The following is a 24,626-nucleotide window of genomic DNA, read 5'->3' as shown; positions in this document are numbered from 1 at the left end:
ACTTAGTTAATTTATGGATTTTTACAGGTTAACGACCTTCATGCCTCCTTTACATGGGTGATGCATTCAGGTGCATCACATAACTCTGAACCTTCCTTTTTTTTTTTTTTTTAAATTTGGTGGGTGCAGCTTATATTCAGGTCTGCTCAATAGTCCGGAAATTATTCAAAGATTCATCAGATATCTGAGATGAGAAAAATAAACATTTCTTTTGTATTCTTTCCACAGATAAAAAAAAGAAGCGCTCATGTCCTCCTCGAACCTCCTTTTGAAATGGAGATTTTAAACACCACTGACGCGTTCACAGAACAAAGCAACATTAGCTCTGCCGATGTGGTTCTCAGTGACTGACCTCAGGTTTGGGTGCCGAAACCTGCTGCTGAAGAAAGCCAATCCTCCCAGGGCAGCTAATTGGTTGTGACTTGTCATGGCATTTGGCCACAGGACTTGAGGGGAATTAGTCACGAGTGGCTGTGCTGTGAGGATCTGTTTGTTTGTTTGCATGTTTTTGCATGGATCAGCTTTTCAAAGATGGAGTTGCAAATAGCAGCATAATCTAATCAATGGCTGGCTCTGCAGAAGCATTTGTAGCAGATTAGGAGGCATATTTGTGTTCACAGTAATTCCTAACCTTAAAAGAGGAGAGTTTAGGGGTCAAAACCCACAAGTCCATACTTGCATATTCCCCAAGACGTACGTAAAGTGGTGTAAGATGTAGAACTATTGACTCAATTAAATATTCTCTGATGACCTCTGGTGCACAAAGATAATTGAGTGGTTGAGTCAGCCGCTGCTGCAGCTACCTGCATACTCCTGGCATACAATCAGATCCCAATGCCTCGGGTTTTTTTGGGGGGTTTTTTCCATCTCAATTTCAGCTGCAGGAAGGAAAAAAAGATCTACTTCAAAAAATGCAGCTCTTTGAGCAGCTAATCACATCTGCATATTTTAAGAGCTCTCTCGACATTGTTGTGTTGAGGGTAACATGCTGTAAGATAATGCCATAAACAACCAACTACTTTTATGAAAGTTGTACAATTACAGTTAAAGTAATTTTACAATGAAGTGGTATGCACTACATAGTATTGTATTACATTCAATTCAATTTTTCTTCTTCTTTTAGTTCCCGGTTTTCATTTGTTTTGTGCTCTTTTATTCCTTCTTTTGTATTTTAACAAGTGGATGAACTCATAAATTTATTTATCTAATTAATTAGGAGTTTGTAACTAATTTATCCCAAGTCATCATGATTTAATCTCTAGATTAAAAAAAAACTAAAACATTATTTTTCAGTTGAAATAGATTTTGGTAGATGAATGAAGACTTTGGGAACTTTTTTTTTTTTTTTTTTACTTTTTAATGTTTGCAATTGTGTGTTTTAATTATAAGACTAAGACTGATCCTAAAGGTTATCTTGGGTGTTTGTGTTGGCACATCCATGCATCTCAAGGCCAATCTTGGTCTCGGGACTTCATTTTCAAGGTCTTGGTCTTGACTCATTGTTAACCCATTAAAGTGTTGGTCTTCGGTTGGTCTCGCAGCTCCTTCAAGCTCTCCTCCTCTACACCCTCTATCAAATCAATACCTTTTGTCCAGCACAGGAAAACTAAACATTTATCACAAGTATAACCCTGTTATACCCTGTTGAGTATTACAGGGTCTGTAAGCGACAGTGTGATTGATACACTGCAAACTGAAAGAAACTTTCTTTGGTGCATAGAGAAATGTTCCTTGTTCAATTAACCTCCAAATAAAGAAATGAAATAAACCACTTTTATTGTGTGCATTTAAAAAGTGTTGTTAGCGTGCTTTCTCTCTCATTCCTCTTAAAAAGACATTTTAGCTTTACTGTTAACAGAAGCCGTTGGCTTAATGGTTTCTATCTCACTAAGCTGCGGTTTACTAATTCTGAACTAATTCAGCCCTTCACAGTACCTGTGATGTATTAACAGCTTGGAATAAACTGGTTTCCATTTATTAAGGCCTGTTTGTATGTCTGCATGTTGGTAGGTTATCTCAGCTGGTAGCGCTTTGTCTCTGTCTGCATTGATAAAGCTGTTTCTTTCAGAAAGCAACAACATCTGGAATATGGAGCATCTTCCTCCAACTGAAGGTAACTTCAGCTGCACATTGCTAACAGCTCAGCTCATGTGTTATGGCTATTTTGCAATGTACTACAATATGACAGGTGATGGTTACTTTCAGTGTGATACTTTTGTCCATATATAATCATTTGTATGTGAATTAGCACACTCTCTAAAGAGTGAGCTATATATGCTGCACATACTGTAAAATAATTGCTATAAATTGCATGGACACATTGGGGTTTCTTCTAGAAAGGAGATGTGAAAACATCTGAAATACTGGCTCCATCACAAAGTCACACGTCTTTCCCCATTCCATAGGTACTTCCGCAAAAATCTCACACCTACAACAACATCAACAAAACAATAAAGTTGCAGCAAACACTTTCAGTTGGCTGTATGTATTAAACCTAATTCATATAGTATGTGAAGGCGATGTGTTGCTGTGAATCACCTCTGCACAGCCTCTGCGTTATGCTACGCACACCTCCAGAAACCTCTGTCTACGCATTTAACGCTGCACAGAACGCAAGGGGAAGTACAGAGGCCACTGTGATTGGTCTGCTCTACAACAGCATTGGGCATGTTAAGAAACTCCACGTGTTCCAGATAATGGTGTAGTAAATGTGCACTTTATAGGAAAAGTGCCATTAAATCCAATAGTGAACAACACACACTGCCCAGGGGCAGGGCAAAAAATGCTGGCTTGAAGTTCACTTGTAGCCTGCTGTTACCAGCGAACACTATCAATGAGTTTCATGTGGTTTTGACCAATCCTGCGATGCCCCTAGCATTACGGCGGCAAAGTTATATACAACCTCATGACCAGACTTATGCCCCCGGCGAGCTCAGTTGGTAGAGCATGAGACTCACAATCTCCAGGTAGTGGGTTCATGTCCCATGCCAGGCGCCACCTTCCCGTGGGCTCACCACCTGCAGGAAAGGTTCTTAATCGGTGCATTGTGATCTGGGTGACAGTGCTCAAACTGCCACCCCCACGACCCGGAAACGGATAAGCAGGAGAAAATGGATGGATGGATGGATGGATGGATGGATAAATGACCGGACTTCCAGGGGTGTAGGGACTTGGTAGAAGCGACACACTGTCCTCTGCGTACTGTAGACACAGTAGTACATTGAGGCCTGAAGGAGCAGACACAAAATGATCATGGTATTAATGTTCCAGTAATCTCAAAAGTAACTTTGTTTCTTCAGTGGTAAAGTAGCCCAGATACAGTGTACAGTGCAGAAAGTATTTTGTGTTGCCTCACAATAAAGAAAACTAAACTTGTGTTTAGTTTTGATTTCAGTTCTGTGGCGCCTCGTTGAGGAGGACATTACCATGATTTCAAGGTGTGTTTAGACATAAAATCCAGCCGTGCACAGTTTTCACAGTTTGGATTTATAGGCCGCTGGCCCGGTGTGTCATTTGTTTTGGGTGAAGGATGGTCTCCGTGCTATAATGGCCGGACACTCCGGGCTCGGTTGCGCCTCTGATGAGGATTGTTTCTGACAAAGGGTCATTGACTCTGCATGACAACAGACATGCCTGTATGCGTTGATGGGCTGCCTCCTCTGGCACAGTTAGTCTAAATGTAGACTGGCACTGACACTAATGTACACTGATAAAGCTGTGAGAGTCAATAGTCGGGGGAAGAGAGTGCGGGGGTGGGAGACACTGGATTCTTAATTTACCCCATTTGTCCCATTTGTCAGATGCTGGAGCTCGGAGGTAACCGGGCTGATGAATCATTCTGAATGTGGACTGGAGAGCTCTCTACTTACAGTCGGCAGGTTCCTAACAGGTGAACGTCGGTTTTTGTGGCAAGATAAATATCTGGGGGAGGAGGAAATTTTAATCTCAACTGACATAATTATGCTGAGCGAGATATGACTCATCCCCAGCTGCATTTTCTCTCCCAGTGAGAGCTTCGCATGGGGAGATCACCAAGGACACCAGCAAAGAAATAGGTTTCGCCCGGGGATAGTATTTGTAGATACATGTCAATATGGAGGGCTAATTGGCTTTCTTTCTCCCTCTCTTGAAGAAACAGCATCGGTATTGCTAATTTACCCAATTTTAAATGGAAGAAGCAAGAGTGTGTGTGTGATGAAAACTGCGATGAAGTAATTTCTCTCTTAACAACACGGGGGAAGCCCATTACCTGCAAAAAAAAGTCTGTTTTCAACAGTTAAAATGGGATAATGAAAAATAGCATGTGAGTGAAAAAGTATTGGAATTAGGGAAAAACTTGTGTTTTGAGTAACACCGGGAACCAAAATAATAAAGAAAGTGATGACAGGGATGTTTCATTTATGCGATTCCAACATTTAGTTATATCACTGTATTTACATGTACTGCACTGAGTTTGCATTAATATAATGCACTGTGGTTTATATGCACATTTAAAAACAGTCCTGCAGCACTATCAGTACTCCACAAAAATAAGTCAATGGTATGAACTCTGTATAAGTATGGCCATAGTGAATATCAGTAAATTATTTAGTGAGTTATAAACCCATACACATTGAATCCTATTCACAGCACTGACTGACATACACAAAGTGTTTAAATGATTTTGTGAGGAACAATAACAGTAACTTAGAACATTGCACCACAGGCAATGACAAATAAAATAATAAAATATTTAGTAGAGCATTGACATTGTTGAAATTGTGCTGGTATGGAAAAAAACCCATTCCCTGCATTACAATACTGCTTCAATCTGTTTGTGAAGGAACCAACAAAAATATGAAAAGCAACCAAAATACCACATGAAAGCTCAAATATATTTGGGATCTCAATTACCAATGTCGAGACATTATTAAGTTAATGTGAGTGGTGGATTGGTTAATTCATCCTTTTGGAGTCGAGGTTGGATTAAGGTTTGTTTTGGGTTTTTTTCCTCTCACAGTCCAAAAACGTGCATTTGAGGCTAATTTGTGAGACTAAATTACCCTTTATTTTGACTGTGAGTGTGTCTCTGTGTGTTCCTCTTGATTTTGTTTCTGGAATATACTGGTGGCCTGTCCTGGGTTGACTCCACATCCACACACCCACAGTTTAAACATCTCTTTAAAACAAAGAATTTATACTAAAGAAGCATTTTACTGTAGTTACAAACCAGCTGAGAAGAAATACAAACATACACACAGCAGCTTGTGAAGATAAATGAGTTTTAAGGCTGCCAATGCATCACAGCTAATGCAGCTAAAGGATTCACTCGCTCCTCATTCACTCTGTTCCTCACAGAGTGAATGAGGAGCTTCTCCTCCAGCAAACAAGAGTTTAGGGAAATAGTGACAGGGCCAGTTTGTGTTAAAGACACAAAAGTCACTAAAGTACCTCACATTATAGTAGACATTGTGCAATAGTATTAGTGGTGCACACACAGCTACAATACCGTGTTTTCTCCACAACTAATTTTATATTCATGCAATCATTCAATATTCAGTATACACTTGCAATTTCTAAATTAATTGTTCGGCACAGTGTTCATTATTAAGTTGTCCTACATTCAGAGGTGTAATTGCTCCACTTGTTTTGACAGAAGCCACAATAAAGGTGTTTTGTGTGAAATATTTTGGTTTAATTTAAAGGGCATGATTCAATCTGCCTCTAAACCAGCATTCATTAGATGACTGCAAAGCGTCTTTTGACTGTGCATGTACAGATTCTTCACAGCGTGTCACTGTACATGTTGCTGTAAAATACTGTAGAGATGACAGAAATCAATTACAGTGTTGAAGAAGTGCGGCGTGAATGATGCATCTATTTCTGCTCCTTCATCTCTGCAGGACCGAAGGCTTCAGAAAGAACGCCAGTCCTCGTCTTGTTTCATCATCAAGAAATTTGTATTCAAGGAGATTTTTTAATTTTGAACCTCTGACAAGACGCGACTGAGCGCGAGGCGCTGGGAAAAAAAAATCAAAGAAAATATCGGAAAGCTGATGGTTGCAACTTTGCCTGTGACGAAGAAGCCTTTAGCCACATTTATGCAAATGCCGATGCCGTGAATTCTGTCAAGCTGCCTCTCTCGCTGAACTCAAAGAATTTGCAGTCATGCACACAAACTGTAAATCGAGAGTTATTGTGTGTGTAAGGTCAGCCGGGCTGAGTGCAGGGGGGGTGAAAGCATCGGTCAACAAAGGGATGAAGTGCATGCACACTGACTCCCTCTCTGCCTCTCTTAACACCCCCCCCCCCCCCCCCCCCACACACACACACACACACTTCTTTGACGTTGGGTAAATGGTCACAGGGACAGAGAATTCCCAGCAGGACTTTGTAGATGAGGGTTGTCAGCACTTTTCTCACCAGAGGGTTTAGGCCTTTCGTTCTGCTCCGGGATGGCTGGGTTTAATTGGAGAACGCTAATGCGCAGCTGGATAGCAGAGCTGTTCAAGCCATGACTGACTCTTGAAATGGGAGGGTGTGAAAGCAGGGCTGCTCTGTGTTTGCGTGTGTTTGTGTATCTCCATCCCTCAATATGCCAACCAATTTATTAATAGCAGTTTGTTTATGAGTGGTCTCATTTACAATATAATAGGCAATAAGAATTTCGGAAGATTGATCCTGGGTTAATCCAAATAATTGCCAATTCATTATGATTTCACATTTTTCTGGAAATAGAATTGCCTTGTTCTGTCTGTCAGCAGGGCGGTAAACGCATGCCCAATCGATCAGGTTATGTGTGAAACGTGTTTTTATCAAACAAAGCTCGAAAACTGTGCAAACACTGTCAGGAATATTTGCCACAGTGGAGAACAAATTGGAAAACTTGTCGCTGCCTCACTGCGTGATTGTAAATGCTGGTGGTGTCCTCTGAAGAATTAAAAAGGACATGGATAACAGTGCGCCAGTGCAAGTCGATATACAACATAAAAGCTTCATCTGGGAACAAATAAATTTGAGTTACTTCAGAAGTGAACGTTGCACATCTGAGTTCCACGCTTTATTCTTTATTCCGTGTGATGTTCTCAGTCCTGACAGATGCACAGAAGAGAGGAACCATGCATTCATTACATTTATCTGTGTTTATGTTGGACTTTTTTTTATCTCACCGCAAACTGTTAAAATCCAAAGAATATGTGCGGCTTGGCAGGATGAAACTGTTATTCCACACAGAGTCTGAGAGTCTGTTAGAAACAAGATTGTGCAAATTACTGAAGATAATATTAGTTCTTTCTATAAAGAAGAGTGGAGCTGACTGAGAAGTTTACATAAAAATAACATTTTACATGTTTGCCTTCATGAAATAGTTGAAATGTCGTGTAAATGGAGCCCAAATGCCAGCTTGGTGCAGAGGACAAAAAAAAAGAAAAAGTAACAAGCCAATTTAACTTATAAAGTGTGACTGGGTTTCTACTTTCATAATAGTATTCAATTACAAACATAATAAAGATGATTTGTTAGAAGGCTATTAATAAAGACCCTTCAGAACTACTTTTGCAATAAATTATCTCTCAAAAACAATTGTTTTAATGACTTCTGAGTTCAACAGTTTGGTTTGGATCAGAGAGCATGATGAACGGTCAAGGTTGTGATTCCTGCTGCATTCATTTTCAGAAGAAGTTGTTTTTCTCATTCAGTTCTGGTTCTTCAAGGCCGTCTGTGGGTCCATATAAGACCCATGGAGGTCAGAACACACCTAAGACCTGGTTTAAAGCCCAGCAGGAGTCTGGAGGACAGAAGTCTTTCACCTTTACTATCAATTAAGATCATTTTGTCCCCTCACTCAACAAAACACATATTTTACCTTTGAAACAAAGATACCACAGCTTGAGAACTTCACATACAGGTTTGTCATACAGATAAAACAGGCTGGTACAGTCTGTTTTATCTGATTGATATTTTTAAACTCGAACTATAATAAACTCTGAACAACAATGCTGAAGCAAATCAGTGTCCATGTAGTTCCAATGCTTTTGCAATTAATATGCAATAAATAGTACGGCCGTTGTATGGAATAGAATGTAGCCATTGTTTTACAAATCCAGAAAGACATTCATTCAATTCTGAGAATTTTTCAAAAGCTTTTCAATAGCACTGATACCTTTTTTTTTAGAGTATTAACATTTAGCTACTTGCCGATACAGAGTACCGATACGAGTACTAATGAAATGCCATTACAATTAGAATTGTGTTTAAAATGTTAAATTTTCTTCTGTTGCTTTCATTTTCTGGATAAACTTAGACATTCACTGTATAGTTTTATAAGTGTTTTCAGTATCTAACCAGGTACTGGTATCAGTACTTTTCAACATATTTGCATGTCTGTGAATGGTATAGAATGGCTTTTGTGCTCAGGTTTTGAGGTATTTAAAGCTCCTAATATGATACTCAGATGGTAGTATGGTCTTTCAATCGAAGTCCTGTAAAAGGTTATAGAATTACACAGAACCATTGCCATTATTTTAACTGTTTAACACTTTCAAAAATGCTTTTTTTGTTGTTGTTATCCGAAGAAAACAATCTGGTATACTTAACAGTCAAGGCAAACGAGTCAATCCACATAGAAATACACAATATCTTTCCTGTAAACCTTTTGTTTTGGGTAGATTTATCTGTGGTTAGCTCTCTGGGGGCTGGGTTTGCAAACTAAACAGTAATCACTGAGCGGCAACTCGCAGGGAACAGAGGATGGAACAATTCTCACTGCTAAATCTCATCTTTCGTGTTCTCTTTTACCTCATACTGGAAGGAGATTAGAAAATAGATAATAATAATAGTTCCATGTTATTTGGTGAAGCCTCTAAGTGAATGTGGCTCCAGATTGGAGGGTTGCAGACCCCCGGTTGAGGCGGAGGATGGCTGACATCATTGTTTGTGAATGAGACCACCGGCCGGTCAGCTCATCATGTGGCCTGAAATAGTACAAATTATCATACTCGGCTGTGGAATTGGAGCCGCTGCAGAACCCCGTGAGCGTCAGAGGGGGGATCACGTTCCACCAGGCAAACAGATGGATTAGCAGGGGCAGTGATGCACATCAGCACACATCAGGACCAAACCAATCCAAAATTCTGAACGTGGTGTCTGCGTGTGTGTAGTTTTAATAATGATCTGGTTGAAGGAGGTATTCTCACAAACATCACATTTTTTAGAGCACAAAAACGGTTATTAAAAATGACCTAAATGAAGAATAAATAGTAATCCGGCTCTCGATTGTTTAAGAGGTGACACTTGGGATCCATTAATGCAAAACAGTGTTTGCTTTAGTGCGATTGTTCAGTCAGCTGCATCCTGGTGGAACAAAGACAGTTCATTATTGAGTGTGGTTTAAAGGGATGGAAAGAACAGTTTGAGTGAATATGCCATTTCTCTTTTCTGGTTCGGATATATTTCTCCAAAGTTTGCGTTTCGGACGTCACTTCGAGTGAAACACGTGTAAGTCGCACCACATGTTGCCCGAGAGGCTAAATCTGAGGAGACATACGCAGAGAACTGGGGGTCGAAAAAATGTCAGTCATGTGAGGACACCTTGGATGGGACGACCAGTGAAAACACCACAAGAGAAAAAAGAAGCAGCAGCTTTCATTTTGATTAGCCCGAAGCTCAAGTTTATATGGAGCGACATCAAAACAGCAGATCTGACAGAGAAATACATGTTTTTTTTTGTTTGAGACTTCAATAAAATATACAGTGTGTATATATATATATATATATATATATATATATATATATATATACACACACACACAGTATATATATATATATATATATATATATATATATATATATATATATATATATATATATATATATATATATATATATATATATATATATATATATACACACTGTATATTTTATTGAAGTCTCAAACAAAAAAAAAAAAAAAAAATATATATATATATATATATATCTTTGAGCGACTCTGTATTGCTAAAACTAGTTTCTCCATCAGGAAGGATTGAAGTTACTTCTGCTACTACTTGTTACTGCTTTGATTCTGTCTCCATCATTGATGTTAGTCTCAATGATGTGATCACGTCAGCTAATATTGTAGAAAAAAATGTGAGACTCTTTTATGAGGACTTCGTCTTAGATCCGGTTTACATGAAAACGCTTAAGAGAAAACCCATTGTTTTTTTTGTTTTCATTTCAGAAACCGTTTGCATTTACACAGCAGTGCTTTGAAATTGTTTTACGTTTACATGGAAATAGCAGGGATGCTAAAAAAACGAACAAAAAACAAAACAAAAAAAAAAAAACATATTCATGTTGGGCCACTAGTGGGTGGTGTTGTTTGTTTTTGTAATAAAAGCACAGACACATGCTTACAGAGAACAATACACTATAAATATAAACCATGGCGAGTATGCAGACATTCGTATGGACAGATAACCAAATTGCATTGTTATAGCGGTGGCGCTGGACGATAATGCAAACAAATCTCGGGAGAATATGAACTGGGAGTCATGACACGCTGAGGTAAACATAGTTGTTATTGTCCATCTGAGTGTCCAACAGAGTAACAGTATTTCCATAAAGTTGCGGTTTCTCCCCCATTTCCACGGAGGTGGAGTCAGAGTATTTTACTAAAATTATATGGATTTATATGGAGATGGACAGTGCTTTCGTATATATTTCCACCTTGGGAGCCATTTTCAAAAAGTTGTTTTCAGTGGCCCCAAATTTCCCCAAAATCCAACAAAAGTTCTTTAATTTTCACATTGTTATGCAAATGAGGCCTTAGACGCTCCTCCTCCACCAAACAGTAGTTTTTTTTCAATAGTAAACATTAAAAGCAACAACTTTGGTTCATTATACAGCTAATATAAAGCTCATTATAAACTCAGCGAGCAACAACTCAAACAAAGAAATGGTTTGGTCAATGCAGTTGGTTCATCGGCAGGAAGACAAATGCATCATTTTGCATGGGAAACTAGTTTAAGTGCTTTCAGTTTCATTGCTATGCAGTTTTGAATTATATAGTTTCTTCAATGGATAAATTGGGAAGGACAAATACCAGTTGTTTTAAAGCTAAAGTTTTATTTGGAGTGAAATCAAGCCTGGAACAATGTGACAGCCAACTACTGTGAGACTCCTCAAAAAAGCTGTGCGATGATGAATAACCTCAAAGACACAACCACAAAAAATAGTCTTATTTACTTTACAATCTGGCCGTTTTTTCCAAACATTATTAGGTTTAGAGTCAATCCTGAAAAAAACATTGAGTATTGACAATTTTTGAAAAGAACTTGCAATTGTGCATTCATATTCATTCAGTGGTGTTTACTCAAATTTAAAGTGGCTAAAAGCACTTTACTTAGTACAACAAAATTCAATGGTGCACATTTCAAAAATAGCTGCAATTTTCCTACAAAAACACATTATTGTGACTAAAGTGCATAAAAACCTCATTTGAAATGTTCCCAAATGGCAGCAGTTAAAAGAATTGCTCTAATAAGCGACACTGACAAAAATGATCACAAAAGAAATGACAAAAACCTCAAGTTTTGCTCATAAATGAGTGGAAACATTGAGACATTTGGAGATGATAAACACTTTTTAAATAAAAGATGTCACTGAAGCTACCATAGATGTAGCTTTTTAAATTTTAGAAGTTTAATTTGAAGGCAGCAGTATTCTTCTGTTATACTTCCTTTTATTATTATGATTATGATTTGAATTCCAGTTTTAGTTATTCTCATAATTATCATCAACGCAGCCTTGAGATTTCCCTGTGTCGGCTTTATTCTGGTTCATTTTGTTTTAAAAAGAAGATAAGTTAATGTAAAAACATACAACTGGAATGCCGTAGTAAGCTTTCCATCTTCTATTTCCTTCTAATATTTAAAGCCCATTCCATAAAAACAAAGAAGACAAATTAAACATGTGCAGCTACTGTTGTAAAATGCAACATGCTTATTGTCACATCATTAAGATCAAAGACAGTTTACTTCAAATTGTGTCTGAAAATGTCTCAAAAGTCGTCAAATCTACATATTGTATTTCAGAATAGGCAGTTAAACCTGCGAGGAACACGTACAGTACGTACATTAACCGGGAGATTTCCACTGGGAACAGGAATGTTTGTTCCTTATTCTGTTCTTTTCTTATTTTAACTGAATTCTGCAACACAGTTCCATTCTGTGAACACTTGTTCTCTTTGAATACTAAAGAAGTAGTCAAATCCAGTCAAGTTATAAGTGGCCTTTTTCTGCTCGTACAAATTACAAACAAGACTAAACATTTACCTGACATGATACGTTTGTCATGGAAATATTGATCTGCTAACATGATAAACTGAAATTAGACACAACTGATATTGAAAATACTGTTATTTTAAATTGCACATTTCCATTAAGAGGTAATTGCACAGCAAACTTCAGCAGACAGTAATTTAAAATACATATCTTTGTTTGGTAATATATAGTATGAAATGGAAGGAAATGATTTTTTAAAATAATAATCAATGGAAAAAGGATTTCATACATTTGTTCGGCCTTGATATTGGATCAATATACCCATGTTCTATAAAGCTGTGGAGAAAATCCCAGATAGCAAAAGGCGAAATACAATTTATTGCATCATTTATTTACATTCTGGCAATCACAGTAGATTGACGACGTTATTTATAATTATAACAAATTAGGGGCAAAAAGCCTAAACATTTCATGTTGTGATCATTTCCAAACCTCTCCAACATCCCCCTAAAATAATTTTTGAAATGTAGAATGCCAACATGTTAAACTGATAAAGTAGTAATCAGAACAGTGTTTTGCCTTATTATTTGTGAATGGCCTTTAGTGGGCTGGAGTCTATATCAACAAGGAATAGTTAACATGAGAGTCAACTGTCCCTGATAGTAACACAGTTTATCATGGACGACCCCGATGTAACCTCAGACAGTGGTAATGATTGGAAACCGAGGAAACGTCCACAAGCAATTGATCAAACCAGATAAAGGTTATTAAAGAAGAACAATGCGTCAACAAACTGGGATGAAAAAAAGCATATTTTTGATGTTTTATTCAGGTGGGATTGCTGCGCCGATGCTTATGATTTTCACAACTGAATAGAGACTGCGGCCAAGTTTATCCATATGCTTGTTTATCAGTCCTCTGATCGGTACAGGCAGCAAGTGCAGCACATAAGCCACCTGACTGATCAATGACTGAAACCTCCATCTTGTATCCATCACATTCAATTGCTTATGCATAAGTTCAATAACCATTTAGTGGCTGTAGTCCATCGACCTGTGGTATCGGCTGTTTGTGTGCTTTCCTGGAGACATTTGGATTGACAAATTTTTTCCAATTCTCGGCTTATTGGCAACAGTTCAGAGAAACAAAGAAGCCCAGACATCAAATTCAAGAGGCTAATCCAGGGTTTAGTGAGCAGCTGCGGCCAACGAGCGATAAAAACTGAAAATTAAAAGGGGACGAAAAGCCAGAAACTCATGGGGCTTTATTAAAGTACTTTATAATAAGAAATAATTAAGGATGTATCATGTAGAATTATAGGCCAAAAAATAATAATAAACACTTTTTTTTTTCAAGTTTCTTTTGAATTGTACATCGATGACACAGATATTCATATACACCAGTGAATTATTTGTTCTTCTCACTTGTCTGGTAAAGAATCCTTTCCTCACAGCCAGTTCACCCAGTTGAAACATTTGAATAGAACATATCATAAATAAACTGAGGCCCCGTTTACAGCGTTTTCATGTGAAAACAGAAAACTGCCGGGTGCTCGGAGCGACTGGAAATTTTACTTTTTGAAAATGGCTTCCAAGGTGTAACTTTATGAAAATGACTCCATCTCCATGGAAACAGGGGAAAAAGCAACTTTTCTGAAACACAGCTACTGCGCATATGCACCACGGAAATAGTGACTATTTATTCTGCACAGTAGCGCGAAGATGGACAATAACAATGTTTGGCTCCAGAGTGTCATGACTCCCAGTTCATATTCTCCTGGGACTTGATAGTTTTATAGTTGGGAGTCACTGTAAACACAATCCAACTTGGTCATCTGTCCATACATATGTCTACATATGTCTGTTTACTCCCATTAATATTTATACCGTATTGCTTTCTGTGCACGTGTGTGTGTGTGTGTGTGTGTGTGTGTGTGTGTGGTTTCATGACAAAGACAACCAATAGCGCCAACTCTTGGCCTGGCCTACTAACTTCATAGTTTTTAGCATTTCTGCTGTTTACAGAGATTGTTTTCAAAATGTTGCAGTGTCGACGCAAAATATTCATGAAAAGAAAACACAAAAACGATGCTTTTTTTTTTAAACTTGAAGTGTTGTGTAAATGGGGCCTAAGACCAACTGTATATCAGCCAAGCACTGAATGCACAAAACTGTCACAAATCTTTGAGTCAGAGTACTTTATCTCATTCAATGAGAAATGTAATGGGATTTTTGGTCAGTGTTTTTGCTCTTAACATATTTTATCGTGTGTAAAAGATACAAAATGGTGTTTAAACTGACTCTGAAGTGTTGAAATATCCTAAGATAACACTTTGGGATGTACTGGATGCCACAGGGCATTATATTCTTTGATATCCTTACATGGTGGCATATTTAATATTCTCTAATCTCACATTGTGTTAGATTGACATCAATACTACACATGGTACTTTAACAAAATTCTCCTTTGAATTTGCAGCCCATGAGGAACATATTTTAAAACTAAAATTCAGCCGTATTTCATCCCGAAAGTACTTTGATGGAGAAATGTTGCCGGATTCCACTCACGGCTCTGCGAGGAGGAGAAAGGAAAAAGGAAAGGAAGAAAAAAAAAAAACCTACGGCCATGCATGTTAAAAGCCTATGTGGCATCAAAGCCCCCTGGGCTACAGAGGGCTCTTTTAGCAAATGGATGGCAACAGCTGCAAACTCTGGGCTGTTCTTAATGCGCGTGGTGCAGATGTCTGCACTTGAGTCCCACAGTCTCAGACAGATCTGTCTGGCTCTACACTGGGCCTCTCTCATCATATCTCTGTAGCTTCATTAAGCCCCGAACTCAATACCAACATCTGCCTGACAGTTTTTACTCTCCAATTAAAAGGGAAGAAAATACATCAAACGCTACAGAGATAACCATCAAAGGCTCTTGTTATATACTGTATGTAGTCCTTTATCTATCTTGTGCTGGCCCTACATATAGAAAAAGCATCATCAGTACCCTACACCATGACCCTTCTCTCAGCAGTATTGACACCAAAGATGATACTAATGGGGTAAAAGACCTTCCACACTGTTGCAGCTCTAACACTTCCTTATAATTTGGTATTTAATCTCCGACAGATCAACAAACTGGGGCATACTACGAAGTAATTCATCCGGAGGGAAATATCTTGTTTTTTGAGCCGTTGTCTCCTTTCAGTTCTCAACACAACGATTTAAAACTGGATGCATGAGAAAAACGTTTTTATGTGGAATGTATCACCGATTCAAATTATTTTCAGAACATACCTTTTATTTTTTACCCAAAAAGAAAAAGAAAAAGAAAAAGAAAAAAAAAATCCACTTGTATGAGGCGACAAGCATACATTACCATTTACAGATGGTGGGATTAAATTACCAAAATGAGTTGAGGACATGAACCATATTCAACCGGATAACACACATCTATCCAATCAGTGAACTGCGACAGAACATCGTTGACTATTGAACTTATTTAATGCTTAAAACAAATACAAGTTACTTCACTGGGTCATCACAATTGAACAAGAGATTCTTTTTTTTTTGTTTTTTTGTAATATTTGTAACACCCTCAGAAATATACATTCACATGGCTGCATACAGACAATTTCTCTCTTTTTGAGTTGCTTCCCATAAACATTGAATCCACAAACTGTATGCGTCACCCCCTTTGTATGACAGTGAAGCCACTACTGGCATATTTAAAAAGGTACTAGAGGAGCATTTTTAGATGGGACTTTGGAAATAAGCTAGTCATCAACTTCATCTATCCATCACCGAGTCTCCAGGATTTGCAGTCAAAGTAGGTTTATTTTACATAACAGGGTCCCTATGCAGTTGTCCCTAAATAAATCCCGACTATAATTTCGACCATATGTACACTATTTACAGTGGAATGTTGAACATAGTGAATATAAAAAAAAAAAAAAAAAAGTAGATTAGGATGGAATGAAGTTAGTCAGTATTATAAAAGAGAAACTAATAACAACCCGACGATATGAAGACAATGTTTACATCTGGCGGTACACAGAGTGATGACTCGAAAAAGGAATATCTCTCTCCAACATGACTGAGAAGCAAATGTGGCAGTGGGTTTCATAAGGGATGCATGGAAGGAAAAAAAATGAGATGAAACCACAAAAATTGTGCTTCAAAAATGTGGTTAATTTAAAATGTACAAGTTAAATATATTTCCCATTGGATAGCAATTGTTGTGCTTAAAGAAGTCAGCAATGTACGACCAAGCTGCTAAAATGAGATCTCTTAATCTGGGATTGATTGGAAATAAGTGCTGAGTGGCTATTTAGTCATCTTTAAAATATCAAAGTGGTAATCAAGGCAGCTTTGAAGAGATCAGTTCATATACATATCAGGTATAGACACGTAATTGAGTGAATTTGTGTTTGGTAGATTATTTCATTGTTGTAACATGCAAATGACAAATGCGAAACAGCTCCCTCTGCTCAATCGAAGCCACACATATTGGCGTTTTAGCAAAATATTAATTAGACAGGAGCTTCAGTTAGAGCTTAGTGGTCACCAGATTGTAGCATGCTGCTGTGGGCCGCCATCCCATTCTGCAGCCAGTCAGCCAATGTGGTTGTTGTTGGTCACACTGAGCAGGATCAGCACGCCCAGGCTGCTCTCGCAAGTGTTCAAAGGCGGGGGAGGTCAGGACTGCTGGAAGGTTATTTCACCCTCTCCTCCCCTAAAGTCTGGAGATATGGGATTTCCACAGGTTGCATTGGCCTGCATTGAGATTCATTTGTATTAATAGCCAAGGTTCTCGTATGTTCAAGAGCATTGTTGCAATAAAAAAATAGTATACCACACACAAATACCCTTATGTTTTGAGCAATATTTAATTAGGGTGGTGAGATAAATAACACCACAACAACAGCGATTTAAATTTACTGCAAGAAAACAGCCATCATTCATGTGATTTTCAGGAGGTTTATCCTCAGTGTGATGTACAGCATCACTGCAGTGTTATTCTGAGCATGGATAAAGAACGTAGCAGTTCAAACTAGCTCATGACTTCTGACATTGATAGGCACTGAATGCAAGAACATAAGACTCATATGTGATGTCATTTATCAAAGGTACAGCAAAGCGCTCCACCTGCAAGCGAACAATAGAATTAAGACGATAGAATGGCAATTTGCTTTTGCACTTTGAAAGTAGCGACTCGGCTATACACTACGCTTCGACCGTCTGAATCCCTCTGTGGCAAAACCCCCATGTATCTCTGTAACCGATACACTGAATAAAAAAACACAATTAAGGCTGCAAAAAGTAAAACTGACTAAACTGAAAGCCACAACAGGCTTTAAAAAAAAACAACCAAAAAACAACATGATATTCCCCATTTTGTAATGCAAATTTGTGTTGAAAATACATTATAGTTTGAGGCTCATGATCAACATGCTCATCTGAAAACATACAGCAGACAAGCATGGACTGTAAAACATTCGCATCTCAGGAAGGCAGATATCTGCTCTCAGAGAGATGTATTTTTTAAATCTTAGTTAATAATATATATATATTTATATATATATATATATAGAGAGAGATATTTATAGACTTTTTTTTTGAGATAATTGCAATATTGTTGCCGGGTATTTGTGTGGCCATAAACTCATACCTCCGTCAATACTAGCAGCGCTTTGTTGGCGGCGACGTCTTTTCAGCTGCTAAATGAGGACAAACACGCTGGAATCAATATAAAAAATAGCAACATGTGCACTTCCACTCCCACACAAAAAACATGCATAAAATAAGGCTTAATACAGTATTTATATTGTCCAGAGCCAGTCAGATATGTCATTAAAATCTGCAGATTTACTCCCGGTGCTTCTGTTATGTCCGATGCTCTCGCATGGAGCTCTTTTTCTTTTGTTTGAATGTATGTCTGAAGCATTTTGCTCATTGTGTGGAGAAGCTCGGTGCTGAGGAGAGAAACAAGTCATTTGCTATGCTAGCATCCACTGGCACTTGTTAACAGCAATTGTATAAACAGATATACATGTATGTGACGCCTGCAGGCAGGGTCACTGTATCCCTGTTAGTGGACACATTAAGAGGAAGGACAACAATTCATTACTTTAAAATCACCCACAAAGCAACTACAAAAAAAAAAAAAAAAAAAATCATTGTACAAAAAAAACCCAAAAGGAAAAACATAATAAAAGCAGCAGGTGACTAATTTTACTCCAGCGTGGCCACCGTCATATTTTTAATTCCCTTTACACGTTGAAATATTTTGTTCCGTCAATGCAAATCTTGCATGTTGCCCCTTTGTGTCCGTGGATGACTCCTCATAGAAAATGCTGTTGATGAAAGCCAACTCTTCAGTACACAGTCACAGTTATAAGGAGAGGCAGAGTCAGTATGGGGAGATTTCTCACCACTCTTTAGTGACATCCATTTGATAAAAAAAAGAAAAATGGGAGGGGGGTTCAGAACAAAACAATTTGAAACAAAGGAGAGGAAAATAACAAAGCGTATGTGTCCACAGGCTAACCTGTTCAAGTCAAGTGACAATCATGATGATTCAGAGCATTATTCCAAGTTCCCCTGTGTCTTTTTGGACATGATTGTGATGCACCACTGGAAAGTAGAAACAGTTGAGTATGACACAGCTGCAGCCCTTCTCTCCCACGCCATTCGGTTTCCCAGATAAGGGCACTAATTTAACATGAATTGTAAAAAAAAAAAAAGAAAAAGAGAGAAAACACTGGAAACTGTTACTGCCATGTCCGTATGGCTCAGTAGACTGACTCCCTCTTAGTAACAAACACATGAAGTTCAGAGGGGTCGAGGAATACCAACCATCTCTTTGGGAAACAGCAGTACCCTCTGCTTTAACATGTAAATGTATAAAAATGAGCAATTCCAAGGACGCCTCGGAGAAATGATACACATCTGTGTGGCATTTTTTTTTTTCTTACTTTTCTCAGAAACATTTGACCACAGAAACTACAAACACGTATAACTCCACCTGTAATTATGTTAGACATTTAACTCTCAAATCTAAATTCATTAAAAAAAGAAATCATACAAAAGAAAGACATTACGAAAATAAACAAACTGGCAATGCTAATGGAAAACAAAGAAAACAGATCATATATCCAGTGTAGAACTTTCACAAATGTGCTCAGCAAAAAAAACAAAAAAACCTCAACCTATTGTCTTTTTTTTTTATAGATTTAATACATTTATAACATGGTAAAACAAAAAAAACAAACACACATGATAAGAAGTATACGCCAGTATTCATCAATCATCCACCTCCTCGGCCTTGTCCTTGTAGGTCAGTGAGAACAAGTCCATTTACATACCTTAGTTGCCCATTCACCTGATGGAACTGATACCAATGCTGCCATGTTGAGAAGTTGATGTTGCGAGCACTTTAAATAGATGCTCGATTTTTCTAATTGAGATTAGTTGGATGGGGTCTGATGTGGGGCGGGGGGGTGGGGGTATCAGGAGGGAACGGGACTGTGGTGGAGCAGTTTGACAAATGGGAGGGTGGGGATGGGGGGTGGTGGGGTTGGTGATGAAGGTGAAGGGTGCAGTGGAATGCATGTGGGGGACAAAGGGCTGTTTGGTTTGGTCGTTGCATGCCACTACACATACCACTCTTTCTTAGAAATGACAGAGCCGTCGGTTTGAGAGATCATATCATCAGCTATTTCAGGTTCAGGGTCGTACTGAAAGGCCAGAGTCCGCTCATCATAATCTCGACTCTCTCCTTCGTCCACAGTGAAATAGGGCCTCTTCAGGTCCTCCGCTTCTGCATCGAAATCGCGCTCGCTCGCCTCGAACCCCCCGGTGCTGCCGATCTGGGCGGGCTTCTTCTCGTCGTCTGAGTCATCCGGGTACTGCAGGTTTTTGGGCATCGGGGGATGGGCGGGCAAGCCCCCGGCCTTGCTGTACCCGTTACCGAACACGTGTTTCTTGGTGCTGTAGTCTCCCTTGAAGGTGCGCTGGCGGCGGCGCAGGAATACGAAGAGCAGTATGGCTGCCACGCCCAACAGGGCAACACCCCCCACAGCGCCCCCGATGGCAGCACCTGCATTGTGCGGGTCCTGCGGGATCTCTCGGCCAGGTGGCTGGTTGTTAGGGAAGTCTGGGTAGGAAAAGACAGATGGAAGGGAGTGTGTCAGTGCTCTGGTGGGAGGAGGTGCGTTTGTGCAGGTGCAGATTTTTTTTTTTTTTAAGGAAAGATGAAGTAAGGGAGACAAGGACGGAAAAGCAAAGGGAAAAGGAAGGACCCCCAGTGCCACAACAACCCCCCCCCCCACCCACCCCACAGGAGCCCCGTGTGGTGGCCGGGCTGAGTCGCATGCAGTTAGTGAAATTTGCAGCCATCCGCCACACAACATCGTCAAGGAGGCGGATGACTTAAGATATTTAAGTAGCAGGGAAGCTTTGACAGCATGCAATTCTTTAATTTCAAAGGCGGAGGAGGACCAAACAATTTATTAGCAAACAGTGCAAAATTAATTAACGTGCTTTCATTTTTATTTAAATACATTCGATCGTTACGTTTCATATTAGTCAAAGGAAACATATTGAGAGGTACACGGTTGTACGGTTGAGCACAAAGATAGTTCAACAAGACATCTTCATCATCGGCGTAGTGGTAATGAAATGAAAGCGCTCTGCCAGAGATGATTATCAGCAGCCAAGCATACACACAGCCACAATGCATCGAGAGAGCTGATAAACATGAAGCTCTTCCATTCAGGCAGCAGAGCACGCAGTAGGAAAAAAAGTAATACTTCCATGGGAGAAAATACACATTTTTCAGTAAAAATGGCGAGAAAAGAGAGAAATATATCAAATGAGTCATAGCTGTGGTCTTATCTACAACTGAGCCAATATGACTAATGGCTTGTTAGTGACAATAAGTAAGATGTCGGAGTCTGAAAGCTGCGATTTGTAGCCTTGAAAATGCAGATAGTGTATGTTTCAGCACTTGGTCCAACATCTCAGGAAACAAAGCCTGCCCACGTGACAACAAACAAAGCTTACATAGGAGCTAGCTACAGTGAAACTCAGCCCTGCATGTACATCTTCACTTTAAACCAAGGAAAACTGTGCAAATCTGCCTGGAGCACAGATAGAAGAGACTTTTTAAACAGTGGTTTCCAAATGTTTGCACTTCTCTTAGGGGGCACCAGAGAGTTTCAACCTACAATCACCTGGCTATTACCTTCCGACAGTTTTGCTTCGGGCAGAATGCACCATTTTTATAGATCTTCAGCAGGGGTGTCAAACATAAGGCCCGTGGGCCAAAACCAGGCTCCAATCTAGAAAACATTCATTTTTTTTAGACAAATTTCTTAAGAGTAGCAGACACAACAACCTGACCTGAAGCTGAGATGCCGGTGATGCTGCCATGAAAGATAGCTATCTCATTTCTATCAAACTAGCCTCAAAGCTGTGATGTCAGGGTGAGTTTGTAATAACAGGTATAATGAAATGTTATTTTTTAGACATTTCACTGTATTTCGCACCAGAAGTTTTATTAAAATTGACTTTATGTTAAAATTGTAGTCATTTATATTACTAATTGTTTTTTGTAATTGGTTTTGTGAAAATACAATATAGACATTTTCATCACATATACTCTGCGTAAGGACAAAGAAAACTTTGGTCTACTATGGCCCTATTTTATTGGTCCGGTCCACTGAAGATGATTCATTCAACAAACTGTCATGGGAGAGTGAAGATGATCTGTAGGGACTATGGGTGAGGATGAAGAACAACCCAGACAGATCCATGTCAATAAAGGAAGTAAGATGCTTTTTTTATGAAAGGTTTGGTATTTGCAAAGAAGCACAAGCTAATCACATAATGACACCATGTAGTTGTCATCGTCATGCTGAGCCATTGAAATTATTTAATAGAAAGCTAAATAAATTGCGGTTACAGAAATAAATAAATAAATCTGACGTTAACAAATAGAAATCGATGGCAACCTGAAGGTACATTATATTAATTTCAAAGGTTGGTGAATCTCACAAAATTACTTCCTGTCAAAAGCAATACGTGGGAGGATGAGACGTTGAGGGAAAATGCTCAAAAACTATTGAAAATAAACCTTAATGGTGATTTTGTTGATTTTTCTTTTCATTTCTGAGATGCTGTAGGGTATTTTTGTAGTTACTAAACCGCCAATGAGTCACTGTTAAACGATTTTCGGTAAGTAAAGTGAATCACTTGTTCCACGCTGCAGTCATTTGTCTACGTGTGTGCTCTTGCAAGAGAAGCAAAGGCACTCTTAACTTCACTAGTGAGCATTGAAAGTGGAATAATTAAGAAATAAGAGAAAAGGTGAAAGAGAGGACAGAAAGATGGGACATCCCTGCATCACGTTCGACACAAGGCGAGAGAAATCAGACGAGATGCTGCTTTTGATACTACTTCCACCATCTCATGCTGAACCCAATGCAGCAAGACATCAAGAAGCAATAAAGCAAAGCTCTCCACACTGTTTACCACCCCGTCTGGATCTGACAACGACTGAAATAATCAAATCAAAACCTTATGAAAACACTTAATTTGAGAAACATTTACATAATTTTACACCAGCAAATGGCATTATGTCATATTTTAAATGCGGCTCATGCTCACAGCTGGATGTTAATTGTAGTCTGTGTGTAAACATAAAATATTGCATCATTCCTGAGGATCGTTGGAAACAACTGAAAAGTAAAAACCTGAAGGATACATGCATTTTCTGAGATAACGGCATAAAATTGGGAGGTTGTTACACCATAGTTGATCAAAATGTAGCTAAAATATGGGTTTATGATGAACAATCCTGTAAGTGCATTGGGGATATTAAATTATCATGTTGATACTCTAATCCAGAGTCAAATCAGAACATCAATGGGAGAAAAAAAAGCACAGCTGCTCAGCAATGCTGTCTTTGGAAAATAAAATTGTGATATTCCAAACAAGTAAAAAATAAATAAATAAATAAATAAATATATATATATATATATAGATATTTGATTTATTGTACAAAACTGTTGAATCAAACTCATTACACTTGGTCAAAGCTGCTCCTCAGTGGAAATGAATCTTTGAGCATAATTCAGGTGTAAAAGGATTGTAAGGGATGAAGCAAAGAAGCGACCAAGGCTTTCCGCTCAACTTTAATTACAGTGGCGCTCTATCAGCCCAAAAATGGCGAGAGACCTCCCAAACACAGTCGCTCTACCCTCAGCTGCTCTTCCTCTTGCTCGCTTTCTCCCAGGGCCGACGGCAAAGCGCTCCAATTTCTAAAGCGGTGCCGGGCACAGTCTCAAATATCAGCTCAGGTTTTAATCTGACCACCTAATGGGATTATTCAGACACAGGCCTTCATTACACACATCAATGAGAGAGCAGAGCCAGGTCACCCCTGCTAGGGAACACATCTTCCCACCAAGTCCAAAGACGGGTGAAAATCCAGCGGATTGAAGGGGGAGAGAGAAAAGGAAAAACAGCCTCCTGTAATCCTCTCCTCTTCCCCTCGCTGCCCTCCTCTGCTAGCATCTGCTTTTGCTCTCATCGGCTCCTCTATTCAGTCCTAATTAGGCCACTTTTTGGGCCGTGCATTTCTAAGGCTGCCCATATTTACAACTGGTAAAAGAGGTGAAAGACACAAGGCAGTGAAAGATGATTCAGTGAACCTTCAAAGGCCCTCGCTGTCATCTCCATTGCTACAAAAGATCGAGTGACAGTACCTCTTGACACCTGTATTTGAAGAATGCGAGTGTCAACTCTAACAACTGAGGAAGGAGCCATTGTCCGTGTAAACCAAAGACATGAAAGCAATAGTAAACATACAGATTTTTTTTTAAACGTGTCTTTTCTTTATTTTGTTTGGCTGTTGGACAGTTGCCAGAGGAAGCTTTGGAGGCAGTTGTTCCAAAAGCAACAAATGGGGAGTTTTCTACAGGAGTTTCCGAGGTGTTTCGCTCCAATGGGAATGGAAGGGAGGACTGATGCTTTGAGATGTCCTCCAGCCGTGTAATGAGACTACTTTTGAAGGTAAGAGATGCTAAGAAATAGCGGGTAGCGCTCATCAGCTCTCAGCGCAGAGGAGGAGCACCGCTTTTCATGTTGCAACTTAAAAAGGTGCGCTGGCAAAGGAGGGCTGCCTGTTCTTATCTAGTTGTACCTCCAGCAGGTCACATCACCACACCGTGCAGTCGTAGAGATAATAGAATGGAGAATAAAAAGAAAAAGAAGCTTTTCACATTGTCTTGCCCATCCACACTAGAAGTCAGTGTGGAATCCGAGCGGTTATGGTGCTCGGTATTCACATTGGAAAAAAACCGATAATGACAATAATAATGATAATGGAGGA

At 39.0% G+C, this 24,626-nt stretch overlaps 1 protein-coding gene across 4 annotated transcripts in view; it reads right to left on the bottom strand.

Annotated features, from left to right (window-relative positions):
- Positions 1–24,626, bottom strand: part of nectin1b (nectin cell adhesion molecule 1b) — a gene marked incomplete at its 3' end in the record, with an annotated part of 205,502 nt that overhangs the window by 98,123 nt on the left and 82,753 nt on the right. Inside the window, exon 6 of one of the 4 annotated variants that reach the window (XM_080459821.1) lies at positions 17,856–20,387. The exons of the other annotated variants lie outside the window; for them this stretch is intronic. Coding sequence (XP_080315947.1) covers positions 19,885–20,387 — 503 coding nt within the window. Of the gene's footprint in view, positions 1–17,855; positions 20,388–24,626 lie in introns of those variants that run through there. 4 annotated transcript variants of the gene reach the window in all.

This window comes from Lipophrys pholis (assembly GCF_963383615.2).
Source record: "Lipophrys pholis genome assembly, chromosome: 3".
Taxonomy (NCBI): Eukaryota; Metazoa; Chordata; class Actinopteri; order Blenniiformes; family Blenniidae; genus Lipophrys; species Lipophrys pholis.
This window is presented reverse-complemented; position numbering and strand designations above follow the sequence as displayed.